Source organism: Haemaphysalis longicornis, unplaced genomic scaffold (assembly GCF_048455015.1).
Source record: "Haemaphysalis longicornis isolate Haplotype H1 unplaced genomic scaffold, Haemaphysalis longicornis Haplotype H1 scaffold_9, whole genome shotgun sequence".
Lineage (NCBI taxonomy): Eukaryota > Metazoa > Arthropoda > Arachnida > Ixodida > Ixodidae > Haemaphysalis > Haemaphysalis longicornis.
The window spans coordinates 33,828,610-33,845,531 of NW_027526460.1; the positions used below are offsets into that span (position 1 = coordinate 33,828,610).

The 16,922-nt window shown below is 47.0% G+C and overlaps 1 protein-coding gene across 1 annotated transcript; it reads right to left on the reverse strand.

Moving 5' to 3' along the window:
* Window positions 1-1,911: 1,911 nt before the first annotated feature.
* On the reverse strand, window positions 1,912-13,091 carry LOC144153940 (tyrosyl-DNA phosphodiesterase 2-like). The gene is made up of 6 exons (XM_077685714.1): window positions 12,813-13,091; window positions 10,698-10,792; window positions 10,126-10,323; window positions 7,156-7,366; window positions 5,339-5,509; window positions 1,912-2,362 (listed from the first exon to the last, which is right to left on the reverse strand). Exons 1-6 carry the CDS (start codon window positions 12,957-12,959, stop codon window positions 2,078-2,080), a joined length of 1,107 nt encoding a protein of 368 aa, XP_077541840.1. The 5' UTR covers window positions 12,960-13,091; the 3' UTR covers window positions 1,912-2,077.
* Between the last annotated feature and the right edge of the window lie 3,831 nt (window positions 13,092-16,922).

Genomic DNA, 16,922 nt, shown 5'->3' on the forward strand with positions numbered 1-16,922 from the left:
GCATAAAAAGCTTCGCTTTAAAAACGCTGCCTAAGCAACCTAATAGCTTTTTTAAATCTTCAGTGCTATGTACATTGTAGTCAATCCACAACTGTAAGTGGAGGCCTCATTAACACTTTCTATTTTTCAGACACTGGCAGGTTTGCGCAACAAAAAAAGAGAAAGAGAAGCGGCAACCATGTAGTATACTCGCCCATAAAATGCACGAGGTTCTAGGGTTTCCTTTGGGGCTGATAGTGGGACGAATGGTTGTTAAATTTTTTCCTGTTCTTTTAAAGTTTATTCAAGATGCAGAAGGTTGAGATTGGCGATTAAAATTCTCCAGAGCACTATTTGTCATGAGCATGTTTCGTTTTGGCATAAAAATTACATCACAGTTTGTGGAGGCACGCGACACCCACAAAAGGCCCTTGCCCAAGGAAGAGATAGGTGAGTGGTAGTCGCATTGCTTGCGATGTGTAGTTCAAACTCACCATGTTCAAGATGGCCTTTTTAATACATAAAAAAAATAAAAGCCGTTCCACTCAATGTGAAAGCTGCCGAAGTGCAGAGCAGTGATTCGCCATAATGGGCTGTAGCGCCTTTATCCGCTCACTGCTGTCACCCAACGCATTTCAAATTTCCCACCTTCGCAGTGCTCGCGCGCCCCCTGCGTGAAACTGCGCCAGCGGGAGTTCTGTTCTTTTTTGTGCTAGCTTTTCCTTCCGCACGTGCCAGCATTGCACTGCCGCTTTTTTTTTTTTTTGCTTACTATCGTAAAAACCGACCCAACGAGTGTTCCTAACTAAATGAAAGCGGGTGCTGCCAGTTAATTACATATATTTTGCCTCAAATGTACCTACAGCTTTCTTTGCACTAAACAATGGGGAGATGTATGGCAAGCGCAAGAGTTTTGAATTCTTATGACTATATAAACCGCTTGGCTTTCGAAGCCTATGGGTTACGCCGCAATGACAGCGGCTATGAAGGAACGCCGTATGGCTCTACTTGGGTTCAGCAAGCGAGCTACGACAACAAGGCGTGGCCCTAAAGTGCTCTGCACTTAATCTTGTTACATGGCGGCAGGTCACAAATGAGACGTATGATGTGATGGCGTGAAGCTATTTATTTACATTATGTACTTAGCGGCCATTACAGAGCTCGAGCAAGGTGCGTGCCAGGCACTTAGTTGTCGTTGTAATCGTTCATGGATCAAGTTGCTGTGAGGCATTGCCCACCCGAGTCCCATGACAATATCTGCCGTACTGAAGTCATTATGCAGAAAAAGCAAGCAACTCAGAAGCTTTGCTACGTTGGAAATATGAACTATTAGACGGTGCCATGCGCCAGGAAAACCCTGCAGTGCTGCATGCTTGTAGATTTGCCATTTATCAGATTAGCACAGTAAGCTTAGGAGCAAGCAAAGGCCTCCTCATTCTTTTACAACATTAAGTGCTACCTTTGCCAAAAATCTTTGCGAGCGCATCGTCGACGTAGACTAAGAACTCGAAGCTCCAAAACATTGAAGCCCTAGAGCCCGGAAGACCATTCTATGCCTCACAACCCACCATTGTCTCTTACAAGGAGCCCCATCGTGATTCCCGGCAAGTTCAGAGCAAGCTCACAAATGCTGTTGCACAGCTTCACTGGTCACTCATTTCTTACGCAATGAAGTGTGTCTCAGAATTTCTCGCCTACAATTTGGAACACTCCGAGCACATGAAAAGTTCGCCTCGTTGAACGTCATGGACTTTGAAGAGTGCTGAATTGACTCAGTGTGCAATGTGTGGCTGCATAGGCTGTGTTGAAACACTGTGCTGTGACATTCTGTCACTTTAAGTAGAAACTCCAGTGCATTCACTCCTTGCTTGGATACACGACACTGCTGCACTTCATGCAAATCTCTATCACACGCACACACAGTCAACTGCATTTCTGCCACGAGAATTTATTACATATTTACATAACTCCAAATTTCTCTACACAATTTCAGTGCAGACATTCTTCACTAGGACCAATCGCTGCTTCTTTGCGACGGGGTAACACAAAAACACAGCTCGCGTCCTCGTGAGCCGTCTCAAGCAGGGTGACCGCATGCTCAGGTGAGCTTGAAGTGGCAGAGGAGGCCCCAGTGGTCGCTGGGGAAGCACCGGTGTGGCTTGAGCCTCTCCAGCCCCACCAAGCCGAAGAAAGCCGGCTTCATGACGGCCGGCTTGGCAGCCCTGATGTACACCCGGTCGAAACGGCAGCGGGGCTTGAAGCGGCCGTTCCAGGTGACGTTGTCGTTGCGCGTCATGTCCCACGTGTAGCGGGCTTCCTTGCGCTGCCCACAGGTCTCCCACAGGTCCCTCATTCCCTGTGGCAGGCCACCCAGGTCTTCAACCTGCAAATGAAAGCAACAATACCTCAGCAACAATGACAGCAGATGTTTCGATACAGCTTTTACACAAAATAGTGCGAGAGTGATAGTTACCTGTAGCAAGTCGCTACTAGTAAAACTTCCCTCCCATAGCAGCTCAGGCATTGTGCTACCGAGGACGACGACTCGGGTTCAATTTACAGCCTTCACGGCTGTTTTTCGACAGAGGTACAAAACAAAAACACTCACGCGTAAAGATATTGGAGCACTTCAGAAAGGTTCCCAGGCCCCTGCTATGGCACAACTCACCGCCCTGGCGTTGCTTTGGGGCATAAAACCTTAATCTGAGCTTTTTTTTTTTGGATTAAATTAATCCCTACCCTTTGATGCAGCATGCCTTGTAGCCCACGTGCTGCCTCAGCGAGTAAAAGAACATGAATTAGTTAACAAGTCAGGTGTATAAAATGGAGCTTGGTCATAATTAGGCCTTCCATTTTTCAGGTCATAAATTTTGAAAATGCCTTTTTGAACACTGCATCTTTCAGACACTGCTTTTGAAGGATTGGTTTTTAATTAATACAGTATTATGTTATCAAAATTTGCCTGGTTTGCCATTTGAAATCCCTATGCCAAGCTGTGGACGAGTGAATGGAGCTCCGTGTAAGGTTCAAAATATACTGCCTCTCTGCCACCTCCAATGGAAATTATTGATGTTGCCAGTGCTGTCACTCTTCTTACATACAGTAAATTTCCTTCAATCTTAAAAATACTTAAGAAGACTTGAAAGCCACCCATTAAAAATTGTTTACTACACTGAGGATTCTGCGCTGTATTTGTTGCCAATGGTAGCTTGCACTAGGAGCCTTCAGGTGATGGTGTTGCATGCAGTGCGAACTCACTCACCGAAAATTACTCAACCACACTACAGTTTACGCGATTGCAACAACTGTAGACACGTCAAAACTGCTTCTACCAGTGTAGCTACAATCACATTGTACATTGGTGCAGTCAAGACTCTGAGACTGCACAGATTCACCAGATGGATAATATCAGCGCAGGCCCTTACTAATGATGGACACGGACCTTTAACAAGCAAGAGTAATAAATGCACCGCATATAAGGTGACCAGTGCAGCTTGGCTTCATTTCTGTTTTGCAGTTTGTATGCCCACAAAAAGATTTTCAGCCATATGCTCTAAGCTCGTAGCAAAGACTGCCAAAGCGATGTTTCTACTGCTTGCATTCACTGGCGAGGTGCGCATGCAGGCAACCGTGTGTGTGTGCCGTTGGTGGTTACGTCGAGCTCCGCGGGATGGCGGTACTTGTCCGTGCTAAGCACATGACTGTGTTGCACATTACAATCTCTACCTCAACGAAGGCAAAGTATTGCCTCGAGTCCAATGTGAGTGCGATTAATAACGTCGCTGTTGACCCAACCATTGAGAATGAAGTTGAAACGGAGCAGATGACGCACTCCAGTGTTATTTTTTCTTTGGCGTGCGGGCGTAGCGGCCCAAGCCGCGCCATGTCCGTGGCGCGTCAGCCATGTTGTGGCCCTTTCCAGTGTTGCCAAGCGAAGAAATTCACAGCTAAACTTTTCAACGAATACCACCTGTAGTGTTTAAAACTCTTGATTAAATGATAGTGCAGAGATGGTATGGCAAAATTTCTCAACAGCAGGTTTTTGCAGCGCCCCCTAGCAACACGTGCCTATCGTCTATGACCATTTCTTCATGCAGGCGCCCACAGGTGGCGACACCGTCCCATACCCATGCCCGACTGTCCCACTTTCACGAAGCCATCCACAGATGGCATCACCATCGTAACTTAGTGCTGACGGGGCGGTAGCTGAGTGCTGACACAGCGGGTCGGATGTCTGTGAGCTAGAACAAGGAAGTTTTTCTGTCGACGTCTGCCTGGCTGGCTTGCTCAGTTGGCCACACCATTCCACACAAGGCTTGAACATCACAGTGTCCATTGGCATAGTTTGGGACAAATTTGCAATGGATCCACCAATACAGTGGCTGTGGCCAAAAATGGATCTGCAACCTGCTGTTTAGCAGCGGAATAGTCAGGTTCCTACTGCCCCTCCAGCAAGTTGGACTTACCATCATTAAAGGGACCCTGCAACACTTACCATCGACTACTCGGACTGTATACTAGGGTAAAGTCTGTTGTGCCAGCAATCTCCTTCCGCAAGAATTACGAAAATCCGTTAACTATCACCAAAACTATGCACGATGAGAAATCACGCATAACTGTTCCCTCTCAACTCAACCGTGGACAACGCGACAAAAGCTGCACGCTCTCTCTGGGAGAGAGCGTGCAGAGTGCAGAAGAGCGGCGTCTTCTCCGGCGGCCTTCGATATATAACAGGCCGGAGAGTTTTCCCCTTTTCTCCGAAACGTGGAGGGGTCTATTTCCGGTTTGGCTCCACAAAAAAGCAGGCACGGCTGCCTGCTCGCAAGCGCACGCTCGGGTTGGTAGGGCGTTTTGAAGCAATAAACGGTTGTTGTCATGTGATCCGGCCGAAAGGGGAGTATTAAGTCTATCACTCAAACTCCACGTGCACTCAAAACACAAAAGAAACGTCAAAACTCTGAGTACAGGCTCAGGCATAGAAGAGGTTGGTACACAGCACCGACAACAGCGGATCGTCGCAGGAAATGCAAGAAATAAGTCGCGAAGCTCACCAGTGACAGCCAATACGCAGCCATGGCCTCAATGACGTCTTTTGGGCCATGCCAGGGGTGCATAATGAGGAAAATTGAAGGCAGCGCGGTTGGTTTTTCCGTGTCTTCACAGCGATTTGCGTGCTCATCGCTTCACGTGCGCGTGTAATATTTGGCTCAGGTACTCCTGGCTGTGTAATCTAAACGTCGCACAGGTTTAATTTCGCTGCTGAAAGAGTGTTGCAGGGTCCCTTTAAGCTCCATGGACACAACACGTCTATGCAGGGGTACAAGAAATGTGTCAAAGGTTACAAACAGCCCCTCCTTACCTCACTGTCTCGCAAGTTCAGGTCACCGCCAAAGATGACCGTCCTGTCCTCGGGCTCCTTGAGACACTTCTTGAAGCACTTGAAGAGTTGGACCTTGCGTTGCTCACTGAACTCAGCCGTGCTCTCCAAGTGGGTGTTCATCAGCGTGATGGGGTAGCCCTTGAACGATGCCTGCAAAGCAGTTGCAGAATGCAGCAATGATGAAAACACGGCTGGCCACACAGGGGGCCACCAATTACATCAAAGAGGGCCATAAAGGCAAAATAGAAGTTTGGTTCGTTAAACTAAGAGACTGCCTTGTCCCAATAACAATGATACCAATTATATCGCAAACTCTGAACAACAAATCAAGGGAAAACAGTTGGAGCAGTGGCGACTGCCCAGCCACTTTCTGGCTATTAAGTGCAGAGCACTTTAGGGGCTCGCCTTGTCGTCGTAGCTCGCTTGCTGGACCCAAGTGCAGCCACACAGTGTTCTGTCGTTGTGGCGTCCCACAGAGGCTTCGAAAGCCAAGCGGTTTATATATACTCGGTTACAACTCAAGAATGGCACCACCTCATGTAGGGTATCACTCCGGCGAAGCGCCGGACCCATGACGACAGTGCGTGCGCGTTTTGAAAGGGGTTTGCTATGAATGCGAGATATCGTCTGCTTTGTCTCACGCAATTTGTTTGTCGTCACTGGAGTCGTTTATAAGCATATTAAGTCCAAAAAATCACGGGAACGGCTCACGCCATGTTCAAAGTATTCCCAGTAACGCCCTACTTACGCCGCGCAGAGAAAGATCCGGCTACGGTGATAAGGCACAGCGGCAACTTCCAGTGCCGCTCTTAAGTTGTCACCGAGTATAGTCATAAGCGTTCGAAACTCGTGAACCGCTCGTGCTTGTCATACATCTCTCCATTGTTTAGCGCAAGAAAAACTGCAGGTACATTTGAGGCAAAATATACATAATTAACCAGCATCGCCCGCAAACAGTTAAGAATGCTCGTTGGGCTGGTTTTTACAATAGTAACGAAAAAAAAGTGGCAGTGCAACGCCAGCACGTGCGGGAGGAAAAGCGAGCACAAGAAGAACAGAACTCCCGCTGGCGCGGTTTCATTCAGGGGCACGCGAGCACTGCGAAGGCGGGAAATTCAAAATGCGTTGGGGGGTAGCAGTGAGCGGATAACAGCGCTATCCACTCTTCAGGTCCCTTCATCGGCTAGGCCGATGAAGGGACTTTAGCCTGGCTAATAGGAGCGCCGCGTTCACCTGGTCAGTGCGAGTTTGGCCATAGATGAGAGCGAGGCTGGGCCGTCTTCTCTGCGCATTGTGTGGGAGCAAGAGGCTTTGAGCCGTCGTCGGCAAGCGGCGTCTGACCACCCCGCAGATATTGGCGAGCTGCTTCACTGGAGAGGGTCCAAAATGCCAAGCGCTTGAAGCTAGCATTGGAGAATGAGGAAGAGCGAGCCATTCTGCTCGCGAAATGCCAGAAGCGGACCAGGCTAACACGATCTTTCAGTTTGCATATCCATGGTTAGCTGATCTAAGCCACAGCTATTTCTAAAGATGATAGTCTTTTTTGGGCTACTTAAACCCAGAAATTGTACTGTAAACGGTATTGTGCTTTCGGCAACCGAATTATAAGCGGTACATTAATGCATTGAGTTCCATGGAGGCCTACCGGTGGCCAGGAAAGCCCACTCTATATCTATATCTGGTCCCACACTATGAACGGTTACCTTATAAGTGGTCTACACTGTAGTAGTGAAATTTTCCTCCTAGTCCGGTTCAGACTTGCTTTCCCACTTGGTGTAACACAGGGAACAACCTACCTTCACGTATGCTACATGCCGGCCCATACAAGTGTTTGAAAATGGGTAGATGACATGGCTATCGTAGACGACTGTAGCCTTCCTGATCAGTGTGACCGTGAAGTACTCGATGCTGTTTCCCACAATGCACTTGAAGCCAGGGAGCAGGCTCTGATAGAGCCTGGCCGTCTCAGGTACCACCTCTTGGAGAAATGCCACGTCTATGCCGGCACTGGAAAAAGAAAAAGGCAAGTCGTGCACAAACATGATGACCACTGGTCACAAAATTGTGACAAAGCACAGCGAACAAAAACCAGCAGCTATTTATGCATTTTCATGCGTTTGCAACCATCGTAATCACAGAGAGGACTTTTTGGCTAAAACCAAAGAACACCGAGAAATGTATGCCAAAGAGACTTTGTTGTTGAAATACAGTCGCAACCAAAAAAGGCCCGTATCACCTTAAGGTCATCAAAATTCATTTGCGATCGAAAAAGGCCGGTATCACCTTAAGTTGAATAGACCTTGAAGACGAATTGAGTTCTGCGACAAATTTGTCATCTTGGGATGCTGTGAAGCTTGCCACAAACCACACGAATGTGCCACAATATTTGGTGCACTGCCATTAAGTGTTTATGCTCCATCATCATTTCATTTGGCCTCACAAATAACCATGCCAACCTTAACAACTACTCCTCCACTTCAGCATAGGCTCACATTTTCTTTATACTTCTAGCATGAAAACATGCATGGCAACACCGAAAGTTGTGTTGCTTACGTAGCTGCACTTGCTATATTGGTACTAGACCATTCATTTTTCGTGTTTCAGCTGCGGTAAATTTCATAAATAAGCATGCAATTTATTGCACTTAAATCGTTAGTTTTCAAACCCTGTCACTTAGATTGCAGATAATCTCTCTTTCGGATACAGCTACTGCATGTTAAGTTCATCCAAATGCTCTAGCTTTTGGCAAACAAACACTAGGCAGTTATTTCAATTTCCAAATTCGTCAAGTTGTTTCTAATCCGTCCTGGCTGAACACGAGAGAAAGATGAAAATACAAACACAGCAAAACCGCGCTCTTGTGGAGAGGCTCCATGCACATGACTGAAAAGACCTCATTAACTTGCATGCAAAACAATAATTCCAAAATAAACCTAGCATCTCATTTCCAAAACGTACTAAAAAAGTACTCTGGATGAACAAAAAACAAACCGAAAGTCATAACCATATTATAACAAAGAACCAGCAATTTTCAGGGTGTTCATCAATTCAGGTACCTAACCTTTTCAAGTGAAATTGCTAGGCTAAAATGATGATGAAACCTCACTTCAGCAATGCTGCTTGCATACTACAGCTCCAAAAACCAAAAATACCTTCCAGCAGGCCAATAACAAAAAAAAGTAGGCAAGCACAAGATGCCCCAATCTTTATACAGGGCCAAAATACCAGAAAATGACCAAGTCCTTTCCCGCTGCTTGTTTTGCTGTGGAAGGAAGTGTAGTAACAGTTAAAAAAAAAAAAAGCTCCCCACTGTGCCAAAAATAGATTTACACAAATCATACCACAGTCAATACTGTTATTGACTGTGAAGACAAATTTTATGTTCATGTTCATTTGTGTTCATTATTTTATGCTCATTTAAAAGAACTAGACTTTGGTAACTCAACTCCATTTCAGCCAGTATAGACGTGTTTTGTAATCAGAAAAAACATGAAAAATGTCAAATTTTCGCTAAAGTGAGCAGAAGCGACCAGTGTGAACAGAAGCGGCCAGTGTGTTAACTGCACATTAACATTCAAGTAACACGATCAAACGGAACTAGGAGCCGCACTAAAATCGCCCATTCATGTTTCTTGGGGGTGGCTTAGGTCTGGGACCACCGATTGCACAAACAAGATTCCGTGACATCATAAACACGTCGCCAGAAAACGGCTCGGGACTTGCCACGGCTTCGCCTGTTTTCCTTCACCCTTTAGCGGCCAACCCCGAGCTGTACTCATCACACAAGTTTGTACCACTATCGCCAACGACAAGTCACACTCGCCCGGCCCGATTTACCGCTCCTTCCGCCGACAAAAACGTATAATTGCTTTGCTTGCAATTTTCAACCCTAGATGGTGGTAGTTATCTAAGAAAAGCCCATTTCGTGCCTTTCGCAAATGTTTCAAGCCTGGCAACAGCCATTTCATAATGGCGCTTGCAAGTAGAATGCCCGTGATGGCAATGCTCCAAGAAAACGAGGCACTTCTTGGCGCAATACAGAAAGCGGCGTTAGTGACAACATGGAATTTAAGAGACAGCGACTCGGGTGTCGAATTTACCCTGCATATTGCTTCAGATGACAACGACGCACTGAGCAGTGCACGCGTGTGGCAGCGTGTGAACACTGATAACCCACCATCTGCGCCTGTGCAGTTTTCCTTCTCTTCAGTGCCCAAAATCTTGCGTGTATTGCATCAAATGAATGCTTTGACGTGCAGTACATTCTGACCCATTTCCACGGCATGCATTGAAGGACAGACGCCCTCAACAGTAGTTTTTTTTCTTTCTTAATTTCTGCACTAACTGTAAACCGAAATCAATGATGGAATATATTTTAAGAATCAGGATTGCATGGAAAAAATTATGACTACTTCTAAAAAAATGGCAATTTTATGGCGATCTTGGAATTTTTTGGAGATTTTATGGCGATAAATGGCGATCTTGGAAGTTAAATTGGCGGCTAAAGGGTTAATATCTCTATTATTTGTTTATATTTCGCGATACAATCGGTATCAGCGTTATTGGGACAAAGCAGCCTTTTTAATGAACCAAGCTTGTATTTTGTCTTCATAGGCCCTTGTATGTCCCTTTTTTTCCCGTTAAGACAGGTGCAAACAAGAAGGGTGTCAGATTGACTGGAAAGACTTTAAGGGGGGGGGAGGGGGTTTGAAGGCTAAGCAGCCCAAAAGGTGTCAGAGCCCAACATGACGTCTGTTGTGCCTTGCCTCTCGATGGTGGAGCACACGGCCTTTGCACGAAGCACGAGGTTCTTGTCGTCAATCCCGTCCGTGTTCCACGAGATGAGCTTCAGGACGTTGGGGCTCTCCGGCAGGACCTCGGGGGCCCTCGGACCGTTGCTGCCGCTGGTGGCTGCCTCGGCAAATATGGCCGTGGCAGCGGCTGCAAGGCTGGGCCGGCTGCCACTGGAACAAGCAAACAAACAACGTTGCAAGCCTGATCTAATCCACTTAAGGCCTCAGAGCCATCCTTCGGAATGGTAACAATAAAAAACAGTACTGGCAAATAAATGTTGTTTTTGCTGAACCCATATATTCTTGTCTACTTTTTTATTTTTGTCTACTTTTTATTTTTGTCTATTCTTGTCTACTTTTTTATCTACTTTTGTATTTTCCCTCCATCAGCAATACAGCCTCCAGCTCGATCAAACTCTCAACCTTGCTCATAGCAGCACATCTTAGCTGCTTTGCAGTGTCTCAGCAAATGGTGCATGAAATGCAACTGGGAGACAGGGTTTGAAACCTAAGTGTGCCAACACTCAGTATAACAAAACACTTACTCCACAACAAGCACGACGTCTGCTCTGTTGTCCTCCCCAGACACCCTGACAGCACCCTTGTTCTTCCGGTCTTCAAAAAAGTCGTTGACGGACCTCTGAAACAAGGAAGCAAAGCAAAAAAAAAAAAAAAAACAGGATGAGGGTATCTGTAATGAGAGGAAGTAATAAAGTCCTGCAGAATAAATTCTACGCACATAGACGTTTATGCAAGCTGAAAAAGCACGACTGTGCTGCTATAAGGCGGCCCTCCAGTGAGCAGTGAAACAAACAGCTATCAATTTCAATGTAATTGGGCCTTGAAGGCCATAGGATGTGGCTGCGGATGTAGTACCTATGCGGACTCGTCTCCCTGGTGGAATATTATGAACCCTAACCTGTTGTTCCTCCTTTTGGACACAAACACCTAAATCAGCTGCCACTAAAGCTCAGAGCATGGATGTTAGGTTGCTACATTACCAGCTTCAGGTATATGCCGGGAAGCCATTGGCAGCTGCATTTCCTCAGAACCAGTAGCACGCCACCTCAGAGACTTAATAAGGTCAGCTCCACGAAGTGGAATGCCTAGCAATCAAGCTGTTAGAAGATGAATGGCCAGGCAAGAAAGAGTAAGGCACCAGTGCACCTATGTAATTTTGGAAAGGAAGGTAAGATTTAGCCCCATTAATGATATACTTTTGGGCTGCCGGCTAGTCAACCCATAGGCAATGTGAGCTGGTGTGTGAACCGTCCTTCATAAGGGGAATCTTTGCAAGGAATGAGCAAGAGAAAGCGTCTGATGGCCTGTGTGCAACACTGAACATACAGTTACAGGCTGGAACCAAGTGTGCAAGCAGGTGGTGAATGCTGAACCATTTACGTCTACAACACAAGACTGCCCATGGCAACATCTTACGACTGACACATTTCACAGCCGAGAACACCTTGTTGTTGCAGATGTTGCAAATGCAGTCGAGAAAAGCTGTCTGAAACGTCACGGGATCCCTATGTCAACTGGAAGGGGAACGGTCCCATTTTCGTTAAAACGAGCATGCATGTTAGCGCAAACATACGGTTTTCATCTGGAAATTAGCATCCAGCAGCATTTGCAAAGTAATTTGGAGGCAGACCATATGGTATAGATGGCAAAGAACCTTCTAGAGAAAAGGGATGACTCATATGTGGCGCTCCTGCCCAACTGTTACAGCAGAAGAAAGGCCGCAGGGTTCCGGGTCATGGAACACTGCTGCCAGTCCCCTCCTGCCATAACACCTACCATGGTCTACAAGGACAATAGTGACTTTCCCCAGCCTTGTTCTCTGATAGGACGCAGACATCAGACAAGATTTCCCAGCCTTCCGGAATGCCTGAACCCACATACTCCAAACCATCAGAAGTCAAGGGCACAGGTGCTGCCAACAAGGCCCAACCAGCCAAAGCCTTCAACTCTCGGCATGGCGCTAGTCAGTCACCGCCTTAACAGCAGGTGACCACGTATGTCCGGGAACACTCCTCAGCCCTGCCCGAAGGCCTCGGTCATTCGTGGTCGAAACATCAAGGGGTCACTGTTCTAAGAAACCGCCGTCACTTGGAGTGGTTCGAGTATGACGCGACGCGGGACTCGACGTTAGACGAGGAAGAAGCGAGATCAAACTTGCGGTTCATTTTTTGTTCCTGATTCGACGCGGTCTCCAGGCCTCTATCGCACGACGTCCGGCCGAGTGGTCCGACCAGACGCGCTGGAATAAAGGCAGTGGCTATTTCCGCTGCTGATTGGGTCGGTCGCCGCTTTCGTGGGTTTCGAACACAAACAATTCGTGTTTGCGCGAAGCACCTCCCTCGTTGTCAGGTGTCAATTTCTGTTTTAATGCGCTCTCCTCGGTCTTTTCCACATACCTTGTTGCGTGAAACGCTGAACCAAGAACAATACCGTAAGCCCTTTTGCCTAGCACGGGCTACAACGCTTTCAACGCCCTGAGCGCGTCGGGCGCGCACATGTGCGCGCAAACGGAGACGGAGCTCCAAAAGCAGGTTCCTAACATACGAGATGCTGCAGCTACCCCTGATTGCATTTAACACGAAGGTTACACCGAAGGGGGTCGTTCTGGTCAAACAAATCTCGAACGAAAGCAAGCTTACCTCAAGGTTCCACGACCTGTCTTGAAGGTAGAACTGCGCACAGGCAGTGTCTGTTTGTGTTATGGCAGCGAATTCTTCGCAGAGCTGTTGGCACACCTTGCCATCAGGAATATCGTCATCAGAATCCGAGTGCTCGGAGCTGCTCATGGCCAGGCTGCGACGGCAAAAATTTTCGGTTAACCTGTCGCAGGAAATATCGCTACTATCGCCCTTCTACCGCGCTTTTCGAGGCAAACACTACAAACAAAATGACAGCGCCCTGGATCGAGTCGGATTGGCTATTGGGTGAACTTTCGATCCGGATCATGGAGGAAAGCTTTCCTCCATGATCCGGATGAAAGAGCCCAGGGTTTACGCCAGTGTTTTTAGATTACGCTAGCCGCATAAAATCTGAGGGCGGTCGGGAAGCGCGCAGAATTTGAACGACGACAGTGACTACACTTCGCTTTGCAGATACGCAGATACCCTGCACGTTGCAAAATGTGCGGATATGGATTCTCCAGCTACTACTTCAGCTACTATACTACTTCAGCGTCCATAAATGCTACTATTTGTTTTAGAGTAGCCGACATAAGAATGAAAGTTTTGTCTGTTTTCCTCAGCCATACGCTTTCACGCGAGAACGGCGCGAAACGGAAGTCAGATTCAAATAATTGGGATTGCATAAATTTCTAACACAGCGCTGCCAATTTCTTCCTTTGGTAGGCGCAAGAAAAAATCACACAAGAAATTCCCGAATTTTTGTCATACCATATCATCTCACTTCTAACGGTACGTTAATATTAAGACTACGTAGTAGCCAATGGGATGCCTGCTTAATATTCACAACGGCATTCACTATACGGCATCGAACAGCTGAGGTTAGCCGAGCCGTTCGAGATTTTGCGCAACGTCGAATTTGAAGAGAGGTTGAGGACGAGGGGAGGTATACATGGTGTCACGGTGTTAAAGGTGTTCAACTAACACTGAAGCGAGCTTGTGTAAGCGGACCACATGTTTAACCGTGAGGTCGAGGAAAAAATCTCGGGCCGTCTCCACTAACATGAAACCTGGTGAGGAGCGAAGCATGCAGTGTATAAGCGTACTATTGGCGCCTTGGCGTTTTCGCCAACGGAGATGAAAGAGCCGGGGAATTGAGGTACACAGCTTTGCTGTAAAAGTCACGTGTCTTTGAAGCACGAAGCGTTCTAGCGGGAGGCGTAAACGAGTATCCCGGTGTTTTTTTGTTTTTTATTATTATTATTATATATACGAAGCGTTCCGCGAGGCGTAAACAAGTGTCGGTGTTTTGGTACCGTGGCTACATGATACGATGGTTACGATAACGACATGAGACGCCGACAGCCCAAACACTAAGGGGCTTTGACCCTAAAATCAAGAGAACTGATGCGAGTGTGTTGAGAACAGACAAGAATAGTTAGAAACACGGGTACAAAGCTAGCGAAATCCCCTATCAGCACGAGGCATGTAGTGAGGATTTACGATGGAACAGCGCAACACAGAGCACACTCCTGTCACTTGTTTTTGTCCTTCTTGTACAAATTAATCGAGCGTACTTTTTGTGGTTATCTGAATGCAGCGTTACAGTATTTCCATGTTTATATATATTCAGGCCGAAGTTAACAGGTCTTAATAACTGAAATAATTCTTTAAAAACATGTTATGTACCGGGTTTCTTTTTTTTTTTTTTTTACCTGTCTAAAGTTGCTGCAACTGCAGTCGAATAAGCGACCAAATTACTATAATTTGGAGAAAATTGTTTTCCATTTATTAAAATCTGGGAAAGAGGCTGCCTCGCAGCATTTGTCCTCTCCGACATAAATTACTTTAAATGATTGTAATTATCGCCCAGCGCTGTAATAATTCCCGTCCCTTGTAACTCCGTTATCAAGGCGCTGTGGTTATGAACCTTTACCAGCTCACCCAATTCCCGACGCCACTACTGTTTGCTGTCTCCATAGGGTTAATAAGCGTAGTTATTTGCTGTGGAGTACCCTTCAAAGGACAGGCTCGGTAATGGTGATATTGGCATTGACATAATGAAAGTCCGGCTTTTTTTTTCTTTTTTTAAGCTGCAATAGCATGCATGACAGTGATGAAAGCTTGGCATGCGCTCAAGAGGTCCCACACGCACCCTTCCTCCTCTCCCCTCTGGCTTACGCCTCTGATGTATGGTCGAACATTTCCGGTTTAGCGTGCAGTGGAGTTGGGATGCGCGCTACAGCTCAGCGCCCTGTATGCGCTGCTCAGCGTTGACGGAGTAGGCGGTCAATTGAGCGGCGCTTGCTTTCCATACGGGCCGAGGAGCAGCGAGGCGATAAGGCGGCTCGCAGAGGCACAGAGCCTGATTGAGAGGGCTCTGAGCGGTTCTCATGGGTATAAGGCCGCCGCTTATCGCATGCCGTCCATTGTACAGCCTCCTTATTCGGGCGGTGGCCTCTAATCACGCTGTATGCTGCGCTCGATAGGCTGCTCTGCACGCTCGTTTACAGCGTACTACCTGCAGATAAGGCACGCAGTGTCCAGGAGTGAGACCTTGTTTGTTGATCGCGCTATGTGGACACCCGCTTCGCTTTCGGGCACGCCTGAAGGTGGCTTATTGATGCCTTTCACTCGTCTTCCCCTAATGTCCCTTCAAGGGCCTGCAAAGTCGGCTTCTCCACGCGGCATTCCTTCTACTTAGTATTATCATGCAGCGGCATGACCTGCTGCAAACTGCAACAGTGTTACCTTAGTATTACCTGCAACATGGAACTAGCGTTCTGGAAACGGGAGGGGGATAAATGTCTGCCAGATAGAGACTGGTTGCAGAGTGGTGACGAGGGTACACAGTCGCCTGCGCGATTTCTTCGTAGCGAAACATGCATTTAGAATGGCGTACCTGTATTACGGTGGGAACTGAACAGGCATGCGTGCGGCTAATGGTCGACATTTGCGACTGAGCTCGTGCCGGTGTCAATGACAGCATTACAACTGTACCGGCGGAGGCAACACTGAGTCGCTCGTGCCCGCCATAATGTGCAAGAAACCGTACGAGTCAGTCGCCAGGTGCTTAAGTATTTTATTTTTCTTAGCTCCTTTCGGTGACCTTACAAAGTAAAGTATGATCAACTGTTTCCGTACTATGCATTACTTTTACCTAATTTCCCTTCGACATCTCATGGCCGAGATGCATACGCAGCAGCCGCAAGCTTAAAGGGAACATGAAGACGGAATACAACCCTGTTATTTTAAAGAACTCCTTTGATCAGAGGAGAAGGCTACGTAAGGGAGGGGGGGGGGGGGGGGTCGGAGGCTTAAGCTTTTTCCAGTGTTTTCAAGGAGTGTAATGACACTCCCGAATTCTGATAATGACATTCCCGAAAGTGTCATTACCAGAATTGTGTTACCTACATCATTTATGGTTTCTTTTGAGTTGCACCTATCTTTTTTCTTAAAATTTCCTTGTGGCTGAAAGCTTACTGCATCATCGCTGGCGCGTTGCGCTGCTGAGCACGAGGTCGCGGGTTCGATTCCCGGCCGCGGCGGTCGCTTTTCTGATGGAGGCGAAAAGCAAAAATGCCCGTGTGTTCGAGATTTCGGCGCACGTTAAAGATCCCCAGGTGGTCAAAATTAATCCGGAGCCCTCCACTACGGCGCGCCTCATCGCCTGCGTTGCGTCGGCGCGTTAAACCATACAATCAATCAAATCAGCATCATCGCTGGCGCGGACGTGCATGGCTTTCAATTGATACTTTACGTTAATATCTCCACATTCTGTTCATAGGAGGACCATCGCTCTACCCTCTAGCGCACCAGCGGCGGTTCCGTCATCGGTATTTTTTTTTTACTTATTTCGAATCCTTATTGTGAACTCAATGTACACAAAAATGCATTTAAATACGCAGACGGGAATAATTATTTTATATTTTTAATGAGAAGGACATAGCCTACTAACAATCATTTTATAATGTTAGGGGTAGCCTACGCTCAGGGAATGAAAATGCTGCTCCACCTTCACCTCGTCTCAAATTGTTTTGCGCAATTTTTGACCCCGAAAAAAAAAAAAACCCTGCAGTCCTCAGTGAACAATTCGGCAGATTTTTATCAGGGGCTTGCCAAATAAATGCA